We start from the raw sequence: 10,410 nt of genomic DNA, 5'->3' as shown, positions 1-10,410 counted from the left end.
TCCCGCCTGCAAACCACCTTTATTGGTTTCAATGCACTCATTGCTCAAGTTGATCCACAGTTTAAGAGGGCAGCCGAGTAGCTGGGGGGGGTCTGCAGGGGCTTCCCAGTGCCTGCCACGCCGCCCAGCAGAAACCTCGGGCTCAGGCACCTTCTTGGCTTCACTTGCGGTTGTCACCTGGAGTTGTCGACCCCTTGAACAGCTTGGCACCAACTGCAGCACCGAGCGGCCCCAGGGTGGTCATCAGCCCAATTTTGGAACCGAGAGAGAAACCTGCAGCTCCTGCAAAGACAGAAAAAGGCCTGATGCCCTGGGGAGCATCGGTGCTGCCTGCTAAGGGACCAAGCACCGGGCAGAGGTAGCCAAGGACCTCTCCCGAGCGTGCTGGGGAGCGGGCTCTGCTCCCCGAGCACAGCCAGCCCCTTTCTGCTGTCCCTTTCTGGCTCTGGCCAGCACTGCCGACGAATGCAGGCGTTGTTCTTGCCAGAAGAGCAGAAGCCCACCTGCACGGCCCCCTGATGTCGCCAGCCTTGGTGCCCTACCCCAGCGAGTCCTGACTCTTCCTACCACATCATGGATTTAGGGTGTTTGGGGTGATTCAGACCAATGATGGGTTAAAGGGCTGGTTTGGCCCTATGGCAAGCCCTGACCGTATAACCCTGTGCAACCCTCCGGGGATGAACCCAGCGCAGCTCGGCTGCCCTGCCCTCCCCACTCACCGACGGACTGCAGCACCGACACCGTGCTGCCGGCAGCCACTCCTCCGTTGTTGGCGATGGCAGCCACTGACATCATCTTGGCAGCCACGGACCCGGCGGCGATGCCATTTCCCGTAAACCCCAGCGCCCAGATGCCCACCGGGATGCCAGCGAGTGCCACTCCTGCAGGCAGGCCACTGGGGTGTTAGGGTGGTCTCTGTGACCCACATTCCCGCCCCCCCCCGCCACCAGTATGCCAGATCCGGCCTCCCAGAAAGGACAGATGTGTCACAGTGGGGAGCAAGGGCAGTGGGGTGCAGGGATGGGAACACCCCATCTTCGGGGAGGAGAGGGAGAGGGGGAGAGGGAGGGGGAGAGGGGAGAGGGGGAGAGGGGGAGAGGGAGGGGAGAGGGAGAGGAGAGGGAGGGGAGAGGGAGAGGAGAGGGAGAGGAGAGGGAGAGGAGAGGGAGAGGAGAGGGAGAGGAGAGGGAGAGGAGAGGGAGAGGAGAGGGGAGGAGATGAAGAGGGGAGGAGAGGGAGAGGGAGAGGAGAGGGAGAGGAGAGGGGAGGAGATGAAGAGGGGAGGAGAGGGAGAGGGAGAGGAGAGGGAGAGGAGAGGCATGCAGGGCTGCAGCAGTGGATGCAGACAGATTTGCAGGGCCGCAGCAGCGGACGGCAGACAGATTTCCAGCGCTGCCCCCTCCCTCGCAGCAGCACCCGAAGTCTGCCCGGCACTCGCAGCCCCCCCCCAGCCCGGCCAGATCCCCCCACTACCACCCTGGGGATGGGACCGGGCAGCGAACCCGAGCGCTGCCCGTCCAACGCCAGACCCTCACCTACTCCCACAGCGGCTCCCACGGCAACTGCTTTGAGCGTGTCCATCGCTAAGAAAGAAAAAAGGCAGGCAGGACGGCGGGCAGGCAAGAAACCTTCCCTCCGGAGGGGCCGGCAGCAGCTCCCCCAGCCCGCAGCCCCCCCCCCCCGGCCCCGGTTTCAGCCCCCCCCCGGGAAGCGGCCAAGCGACGGGAGCGGCCCCGCTGCTCCCGGGCCGGGGGGGGAGAGAGGGCAGAAGGGGGGGACCCCGGGGGCACCCCCACACACACCGGGGCCACCCTGCCTACCTGCCCGCCCGCCGACTCGGTCCGGTACCGGAGCTGGAGCTGGAGCTGGAGCCGGAGCCGGGGCCGCCCCGTCCCGCCCCGTCCCCGCCCCGGGGCCGCCCCCGCTCGGCGCATCCCGCCCCGGACGAGGAGGAAGAGGAGGAAGAGGAGGAGATCTGCCTTGGGGAGTCTTTATTTGGGGGTCAGATACAGCGGGGAGGGGAGAGATGTAGGGGGTCGCGGGGGGGGGGGGTGTCAGGACAGACATCAGTGAGGGTCCCGGGGGGGATCCGGGGGGGGTCACAGCAGGGCTGTCACAGCAAACCCGATGGCAGCCCCGATGGCTGACACGGCAACCTTCACAGCTGAGGGGACTCCTGCTGCCCCTGAGGAAGAGGAGGAGAAATCAGCCCGAGTCCCGCCCCCCGCCCAGACCCAACCCCAGCCCCAGCATGGGGCCCCCACTGCGCCCCATTAGCCTGGGGGACCCCCCCGAGGAGGAGCAGCCCCCCCCCCAGACCTCACCTCCCTGCTGCCAGGCCAGCACAACCAGCGGGGCCACCCCAGGCACCCCAGAGCAGGTGGGATCCCGGGGGGGGGTCCCCAGTCCCACCGCCACCCCAGGTTCTCGCCATGCTGCCGGTACCGCCCGGGGAGGCCAAAACACGGGGCCCACGGTGGTGACCCCCACGGGGACCCCACTGCGAGCACTCACCGAGCGACTGCGCTATGGCCACCAGGCTCTCGGCGGCCACCCCCCCGCCGTTGGCCTTGGCAGCTAGAGACATCATTCTGGCGGCCACGGATCCAACCATAATTCCCGCTTTGGTGAAGCCCAGAGCGTACAGGGCTGCTGGCACCACAACCGTAGAGAGTCCTGCATTGGAGAGCAGCAGCGGTGACACTCCTGCGGGCACGCGCGTGTCCCCAGGCTGCAAAACCCTCAGCCCTGGGTCGCTCCTCAGCCACGCGTGTCCTCCTGCCCCGAAATGGGGGGGTGCGTGGAGGCAGAGCTCCAGCTCGCCCAGGACGGCTGGGAGCAGAGCGACTGGTGCAGGTTCCCAGGGCCAAACCTCCCTAGCTGGGGTATCGATGGGGTCCTCCACTCGGGCTTCTTGGGACAGGCCAAGATACAGCTTTTTGGGGAGGGGGCGGCACCCCCCGAGAGGGGTCTGTGTGTGCAAAGCAGCAGTATGAAGCTCTGGGAAAGTGATTTATTTCCACATGGTGTCAGCCATCCCTGTGCCCACCAGTGCCTTACCGATCCCTACGGTCAGCCCGACGGCAGAGCCAACAAAATCTGTAACAAAGGAGAGATCGAGGGCGGTCAGGTGGCAGGGCTGAAAGCGAAGGCGAGCTGCTGCTCCTCCATCCCCTGCCTGCACCCCCAGGCCCCTTCCTGCCCACTGGAGCAGCATGTGCCCCTTGCCAGGAGCATCTCAGCGTCTCACACCACCAGGAGAGTGGCTGCACCCTCTCCAAAATGCCAGGGAAACAAGTCCTTGCCAGCACAGCCCTGATGCCCGTGGCCAGCCCTGGCCCCGTCCCACGAGAGCCCTGAGCCCCCCTGTGCCCTTCGCTCACAAGCAGAGGGAGGTTTGCTGCGCACCCAGGGGCCAGTGCCCCGTGTCCTCCACGCTGTCCCGCTGCGGGACCCGTGCCCCCGACCCCATGAGCTTACCCATGGTGGGCTGGCCTGGGGGGCAGCTGCCGGAGCAAGAGGTGTGCCGGGTCTGGTCTGAGCCTGGTCCTTCAGGGAGCAAGAACAAAAGTTTCTTCTTAGGGTGGTGCGGGTGGTGAGCGGGGCCGTTGGGGTCTTGTTCTCCTGCCCGGGTGTCCGCAGCCACCCCCCCCCTCCCACCCCATCCTGCCCCCAAGAGCCCCCAGCCACCACACCAGAGACCCACCAGACCCCGTGTTTCTTTCCCAGCCCAGGGCTCCCTAGCCACTCTGCCAGCCCAGCGGGTTGAGCAGCCCCCCCGCTTTTGTCATCTCTCCCTTGGAAAAGGGGTGCTGTCCCCAAACCCCCATCGTGGGATCCCGGCACCCCAGACCCCCCACTGCGGGACCCCGGCACCTTGCACTACCAACCTGTCCGTCTGCCAGACTGACGAAGAGGTCAGTGCTGCCTGCCACTGTTAGCAGGGGCCCCCGGGTGACGTCAGGACAGCAAATTTCCAAGAAACGGCTCTGCTGAGTTTCGGTTTCTTGAATTTTTGATCCATCTTGGTGTTTACTCGGTGTGCCTGGTTCTGCTGGAGCAGGAGGCGGCCGGGCAGCGGGGCTGTGGCTCCCCAGTCCCTGGGGGTCAGACCCTGGGGCTGTCCCCCGGGGGGAGCCCTCTCTCCCCTCGACCCCCTCACGGGAATGTGGGAACGGGAGGTGACGGGGCTGCGGTTTGGGGGATGTGCTGGGCGGGGTGAGGCTTCTCACGCCTGTGCCGTGGTGGCTGGGGCTTTATGGGGCATTTCCCGGCCAGGGTTGGGACCGGTTTAGCTCTGTGGTTTTTGACGAGGACTACGGGCAGCATGGGCAGTCTGGGCAGCGCAATTTCCACTGGCCGGCAGCGGAGGTGCAACCCCTCTGGCTGCCTTCCCTCCACCGGGCAACTTCAAAAACCAGCCAAAAATCCCATTCTGCAAACCTCCTTTTCCCCCGCTCCCTGCACCCACTCCTCACCCCGAGCCCCCTCAGGGCAGGACGCATCCAGCCCACCCGGCGGCAGCCCCTCCAGGCTGGGGCGGCGAGGGTGCAGCGAGTGCCGTAGCGCATGCGCCGCTGCAGCTGGTTGAAGGGGACCAAATCCAGTTGCAAGTTGATCTGGTTCCTTTTTACCAGCCCCAGGGACGCACTGTTTCTCCAGAGGCGCCGCCTGGGCCAGTGCTGGTGGGTCCCGGCGTGGGGGTCCCAGCCCAAAAATACATACTTCTTAACATTCCATAACGCCGGCCGACTCCATATGGGCATATGAAGAAGTATGTAGGGTTGGGAGGGAGAGGCGGGTGACGAGGGGGCTACGTTCCCACGGGGTGGGAACCTGGAAGGAGTCGGTGGCCGCGGTGAAGCCCGAGGCTGGGCAGGGGCTGTGGGGGGCACCTCCTGACCACCCCCGGATCTGGCCTCTGCCTGCACCCGGTCCCAGGTGCATCCCGGCGGTGGCACTGCCCGTACGGTCCTGTAGCGCCCGTGGCCATGCCAGAACAAGGTTCCTGCGTGTTTGGAGAGCTAGACAGTGCCGCAGCCAACGCGCGTGCCTGCGACCCATAGTCTCTGCACCGGCCGCAGGGTGCTTGGGCTGGTAACGCACCCGCCGCCCGGTGTTTTGGCCGGTGGGTGCCCTTCGCGGGCGGTGGGACACCTCAGGATGTGTCCGAGGCTCGGCAGTTTGGACCGTGGGGGGTTGCACCTCCAAGGAGAGGGGCCATGGCCAAGTGCCATGTCCTGTGAGCCCGCACGAGCCGGCACGGATGGCGGAGGTGCGTGCCTGCGCCCGGAGCCAGCGGCTCCTCCGTTGGCCCTGGCTCTTGGCAGAGGTCCCCAGTGTTGCTGCTGCTGCGCTGGTTTAGGATGCACCAGCTGCACCCCCACACACCCCCCACGCTGCCCCAAAACCCTGCAGCACCCCAGCACCCACCCCGGGATCCCCCTGCGCCCCACACTGCCCTGTCCCCCTCCCTTGCTGCAGCCCGTGTGCCAGAGCAGCGGTTGCAGCTTGGTGCAGCTGTGGCCAACACTGGGGGGGGGGACACCCACGTTCCACACCCCCACTCGTCCTGCCTGGCTCGTTTGCAAGGCTGGGAGAAGGACCTGGGGGTCCGGGCCCCCCCCATGCCACAAATCTGGGCAGGGGAGGCCAGAGATGCCTTTGCCCAGGAGAGGAGGGGGGGCGTTCAGCTGACATCTCAGGGGCTTGAGACCACAACAGGGTGGCAGGGGGGACTCCCCAGCCCTGGCACAGCACGGCCAGGGCAGGGCGACTGAGGGGGCGAGTGTCACCGCAGCCCATCCGTGCCTTGACCCCGGTGACCTTCCTACCCCTAAATTCGCGGCTGGAGCGGTGCAATGGCAGGTGCAGGGAGCCCTCACGGGGGGTCCCAGTCCTGTCCCCCTCCCAGAATGAGGGGGCGAGGGGTGCACGAGGGGCCCGGCCGTGGGCAGGAGGGACGTGGCGCTGGCCAGGCCCTGCGCGGCCGTGACTCAGCGCCAGGAGCTGTGGCCACACGCGCTGCAGCTCTCTGCAAGGAGCCGGTGGGTGCCAAGTACACGCTCACCGCACCGGCCCCGCTCGTGGCACCCCCAGGCAGCAGAGACGCTGCTCGGTGCCCCCCCCCAAGCCACCAGCCATTGCTGCGGGGTGCAACGCTGCTGCCAGCATGGCCGCAGTCCCCCCCAGGATGCTCCACCAGCACCCCAGGGCCTCCCGCATGGCCGGTCCCCAAGGACCCGGCGCTGGGGACCCCAGAGACACAGCTCCCAGGATCCAAGTCCCCAGCCCAGCAGCAGCGGTAGGGCACAGCATGTCCGGCTGGACCAGCACCCCCGTTCCCCCCCAAAAAGCAGACTGAGCGGGTGTCCCGAGGCCAGAGGTTGCAGAGATGCACCCACTTAACCCTTCGGGCTCTGCCGGCCCTGCAGCACAGTGGGTTGCCGACACACAGTTTTGCTGTAGGGGTGCAGGGGACCCCAGGGACCCGCGGGGCTGTCGGGGCGCAGTGGGAGCTGAAAGCCGGTGGCTGTGCCCACCCTGAACCCCCAGAGCCAAGGGAGAGGGTCGGGGCTCTCATATCGCAGCCCAGTTCAGCTCCAGCCGCCTCAGCTGACCTTGGGCAGCCTCCCAGGACTGCGGTACTAGGGGTAGCCCAGCCTGGGGGGGGGCCCACACAGCCCCATCCCACAGCACGGTCCCCGCAGCCCTCGGCCGGGCTCTCCCAGTGACCTTGGAGGGCCAAGCACCGCAGGATGCTCGCCGCAGCCGGGGTGCCTCATCTCCCCCAGCCCTAGCCCTGGCCACCCCTGCTCGCTCCCACCACCCCACCTTACCCCTGCCCTGCCCCATGGCCTGTCTCTGCGCCCAGATGTTCCAGGTCATCAGCGCAAAGCCCCTCTGCATCCCTGAGGGTGCCCCCACTGCCGCAGGCAGCCCCCCAGCCCTCCCCAGCCCCAGCACTGCCCTTGACGGCTGCGGACGCATTGCCCGAGCCAAAGCCTTCCCAGGAGCTCTGCCCCGGGGCAGCCCCTCTTTTATGGCTCCTCTGTACCCCAAGACCAGCCGGGACCCCCCAAACTGGGCAGCCCCCGGGTCCACCGCTTGCCCTGAGAGCAGCTCCCTGCTCCAGGCAGGGTGGCTTGTGGGCACCGGGGGCAAACACAGCCTTGCAGTGGAGAGGTGGAGGAGCTGGGGGGGGGAAGCTGGCTGTGGTGGCACCCACACACTTGCACAGCACCCAACAGCCCCAGCCTGTCTATAAAAGGAAGCGTCTTTTTTCCCTGCTCCCCCCCAGCACTGCGTGCCCGGCCGTGCTCTGCAGTCGCTGCCTCGCAGGGGCCTTTCCAAGTTTTACTATTCAGGGCTGCCCCCCCCAACAGGCTCCCCCCGGCTCATCCATCCCTGGCAAACCCGCTGCAGCAGCCACTCCAGCCACTGAGCGGCTTAAAAAAATACCAAGAGGCCCAGTGAGGAGGAGGGAGGTGGGTGCAAGGAGAGCGCTGGCAGAGGGTGCCTGGGGGAGCACCCCGGCCCCCCGTCCTGCCGCCCCTTCGCCTGTGGGCATTGCCCATTGCGGGGCTGCGGGCACGTGGCCCAAGGAGCCCTGGTGCACCCAGCCACGGTGGTCAGTGCTTCCCCCCACGCGTGTCCAAAATACGATGCCGAGATGCCCAGGAGTTGGGCTTCCCTTCCCGCCCCATCCCACCGGTGTGGGGCATCCCCTCTTTGCGTGGCCGAGGACACCCCGATTCCCTGGGGAGGGGGTGACCAGCCCCGTTGCGGGGGGTCACCTGCAGGCAGATGGGCCGGGCTCTGCCCCGCTGCGCTGCCCGTGGACCCAAGCACCCACCGCCCACCACCCACCACCCCACTGCAACTGGGACCTGCTGGGGGTACCCCATTGCCCCCCCCCGCAACCCCACAGAGAGTTTGCTGCTGCCCCCGCTCCTCCACCGGGGCTGCCCCAAAGCGGTGGGGGGCTGCGGTGACCCCCAGCCCTGGGTCTGCCCCCTCCCTGCCCATGCCGAGCCGCTGCCAGGAGCCAAACGTGGGGGCTGCGAGAGCGGCAGCAGCATCCCCAGCCCGAGCGGGGGCTCAGCACCAGCCGGGCTGGCTGAAGGTTAAACGCCGGCAGCGGGGAAAGCCCCGCTGCCTCCCGCAGACCCCGAACCTCTCGTCCCGCATGGCCACTTACGGTCTTGGAGGTGACACCGGCCGGGTGCGAGCTTGGTTGGCGGCAGCGGGCTGCGGTGACAACCGGCACGAGCACGCCGCTTCCCCGCTCGCCTTGACTTTGCCACAGGACTCCTCCGGCTCGTCCGCAGGAGCTTGCAGCATCCTCCAGTTCAGCGGGAGAAGTTCCTCGCCAGGGAGGGAGGGAGGGAGGGATTTAAGGCAGACTCTGACTGGGATGCGGACGTCTCCGGGCACAGGTGAAGACCCTCCGCTCGCTGGGGACCCCGCGGCCCCCTTCCTCGTACATCCCATCCCGGGCTCGGTGTCCCGGCACACGGCTCGCGGTGTGCCCGGCTCCAGGGATGCTGCGTGGGTGATCTCTGCTGAAGGAACCCTCTCCCTCCTGGATGAGAGCTGCCACCGGCACGCAGCCAGCCGGCCACCTCTGCCCTACGCCGCCTGCCCCGCATCCCACGGGTGCCCGGTGGGGGTCCCAGAGCAATGCCGTGGGGAGAGCCGACACACTTTGCTGGGCCCAGCAGCAGTCCGGGGGCAGCTCGGAGGGCGAAGCGGAGTCTGTGGGGCGACCGGGAGGGTGAAACCTGTCGCCGCTGCAGCCACAGGGGCTCCCCCTGGGCCGGGGGGGGAACCCCACGGGGATGGGGATCCCCAGGCTGTCCCAGGCCACCCGGCTCTGGGTGTCCCCAACACCCACGGAGCGGCTGTTGTAGCATCCAGAGCAGCAAAGCCCAGGGGTACGGGGCTGCTCTGCCCACCCTGGGACCCCGCCGCCCCTGGGCTCCTGCCCATCCTACCTCTGCCTGCGGAGAGCTGGCGGGGCGAGGGGGACCCCCCGCTCGGGGCTGTGGCGGGGGCAGGATGCCGGGAGACACCTTGTTGTGGTTCCCAAAGGGAAAAGCCAGAAAAAGCAGCGTGGCGTCCCTCCCGCGGCGGTCCCGGCGGCTCCCTGCCTGCCACGACGCCCTCCCCACCCCGGGTGCGCTCTGTTTGCCTGCTATTTTTGGCAGCCTCCTAAGAGCTCCTCTCAGGCTATTAATAATGAGAGTGCGAAATTCGTTTGGCCTCTCCTATATAAGGAAAGGTAGAGGCTTAGAGGCAGCTAAATATACTGGCGCGTGCGGGAGCAAGCGGGGAGGTTTTGGCACCGAGTGTGGAAAAGAGATTGTTTGAACAATGGAAAGACGGACTCATTCGGTGCACGGGGCCCTGCACGGATGGACGGAGGGTGATGGTACCCATGGGCCTGCGCCGCAGCACCCGCGGCGTGCCCCGATGCCGCCGGGGCCCTGCTTCTGCAGGACAAGCGGTGGGAGAGGGGAGGAGGTGCCTGCAGCAGGGATGCTGCGCAAAGCCACCGTCCCGAGCCAGCCGCGCTCTCCCCAAAATGCCTGTAACTAACTCACTGGGCCAGCAGCGACCCAGGGATGACGGCTGGCTCTGTGCCCAGCCAGGAGGGATGTGCGGGGTGCCTTTGGTGGGGAGCAGGGTGGGCTGTGGCAGGGCGACCAGTTCCCACTGGGACACAGCCAGCACAGGGTCACTCCTCCAGCTGAGTCCCTGCAAATCCCGGCCTCTCTCAGGGCAGCGACCGAACGCTCCTGCCCCAGCTCTGCCACCCTGGCACGGCCCCGGGGGCAGCTCCCGTGGTCAGGGGCCATGCTGGGGTGCCAGCGGTGCCACAGTGTCCCCAGGAGCCACCAGCATACCTGCAGTGCCCTTTGCTTGCAGGGGCTGCCTGCACCCATCATCACAGGGATGCTTAACGAGCACGTATCGTTACCGTGACCGTGTCACTCCTGCGGCTGCAGGGGCCCCAGGCGAGGTGTGGGAGCTCCTGTCAGTGCGGCCACGGAGGCTGGGGAGAACCCAGCTGGAAGAGGTAAAGCAGCAGCAATTCAGGGAATCCTAATGACAGGAAGGCACTAGGGAGCAGTGCCAAATCCACATGGTCGGAGCAAGGACAGCGCAAGCAGAGGGGTGAGAACATGTGCAGAGAGAAAAAAAACGTGCTCTCTCCCAAGGCTCCAGCAAGAGCCTTTTTCTTTTTTAACTCCTCCTAGCCACAGGCGCTGCTTAAGGAGGGAGAAGCGCAGCCAGGGAGCTCGGCGTTGTATTTGCAATTACACTGTGCTCCCTGGCTCGGTCACGGTCTCAGCCTCAGCTGGCTGCAGCACCGCAGTGCCAGTGGTGGCATCCACGCACCCCCTT

General features: G+C 66.9%; 1 protein-coding gene across 3 annotated transcripts; it reads right to left on the bottom strand.

Annotated features, from left to right (window-relative positions):
* LOC138689182 (interferon alpha-inducible protein 27-like protein 2A) lies at positions 1-4,598 on the bottom strand. Of its 3 annotated transcripts, none has more exons than XR_011328029.1 (6): positions 3,891-4,598; positions 3,481-3,543; positions 3,061-3,099; positions 2,515-2,676; positions 1,536-2,185; positions 1-282 (listed from the first exon to the last, which is right to left on the bottom strand). XR_011328029.1 is itself a non-coding variant. In XM_069802914.1 (3 exons), exons 1-3 carry the CDS (start codon positions 1,579-1,581, stop codon positions 161-163), a joined length of 330 nt encoding a protein of 109 aa, XP_069659015.1. In that variant the 5' UTR covers positions 1,582-1,764; the 3' UTR covers positions 1-160. The 3 variants fall into 3 exon arrangements, 1 of the variants encoding a protein (XP_069659015.1); XR_011328028.1 differs by having other exon boundaries at positions 3,481-3,549; positions 3,891-4,597; XM_069802914.1 differs by lacking the exons at positions 2,515-2,676; positions 3,061-3,099; positions 3,481-3,543; positions 3,891-4,598 and adding an exon at positions 720-881 and having other exon boundaries at positions 1,536-1,764.
* Positions 4,599-10,410: the final 5,812 nt, after the last annotated feature.

The sequence above is a fragment of the Haliaeetus albicilla genome, chromosome 16, assembly GCF_947461875.1.
Source record: "Haliaeetus albicilla chromosome 16, bHalAlb1.1, whole genome shotgun sequence".
Taxonomy (NCBI): Eukaryota; Metazoa; Chordata; class Aves; order Accipitriformes; family Accipitridae; genus Haliaeetus; species Haliaeetus albicilla.
Note: the sequence above shows the minus strand (reverse complement) of the source record. Positions and strands in the feature narration are given on the sequence as shown.

Excerpts from the sequence above, each read along its gene's own strand:
- LOC138689182 (XM_069802914.1), bottom strand. The coding sequence starts at position 1,581 with ATGGACACGCTCAAAGCAGTTGCCGTGGGAGCCGCTGTGGGAGTAG. Across the intron at positions 882-1,535 it reads GGGAGCCGCTGTGGGAGTAG|GAGTGGCACTCGCTGGCATC; the intron begins GTGAGGGTCTGG and ends GCCTGCCTGCAG. Across the intron at positions 283-719 it reads GTCGGTGCTGCAGTCCGTCG|GAGCTGCAGGTTTCTCTCTC; the intron begins GTGAGTGGGGAG and ends CTGTCTTTGCAG.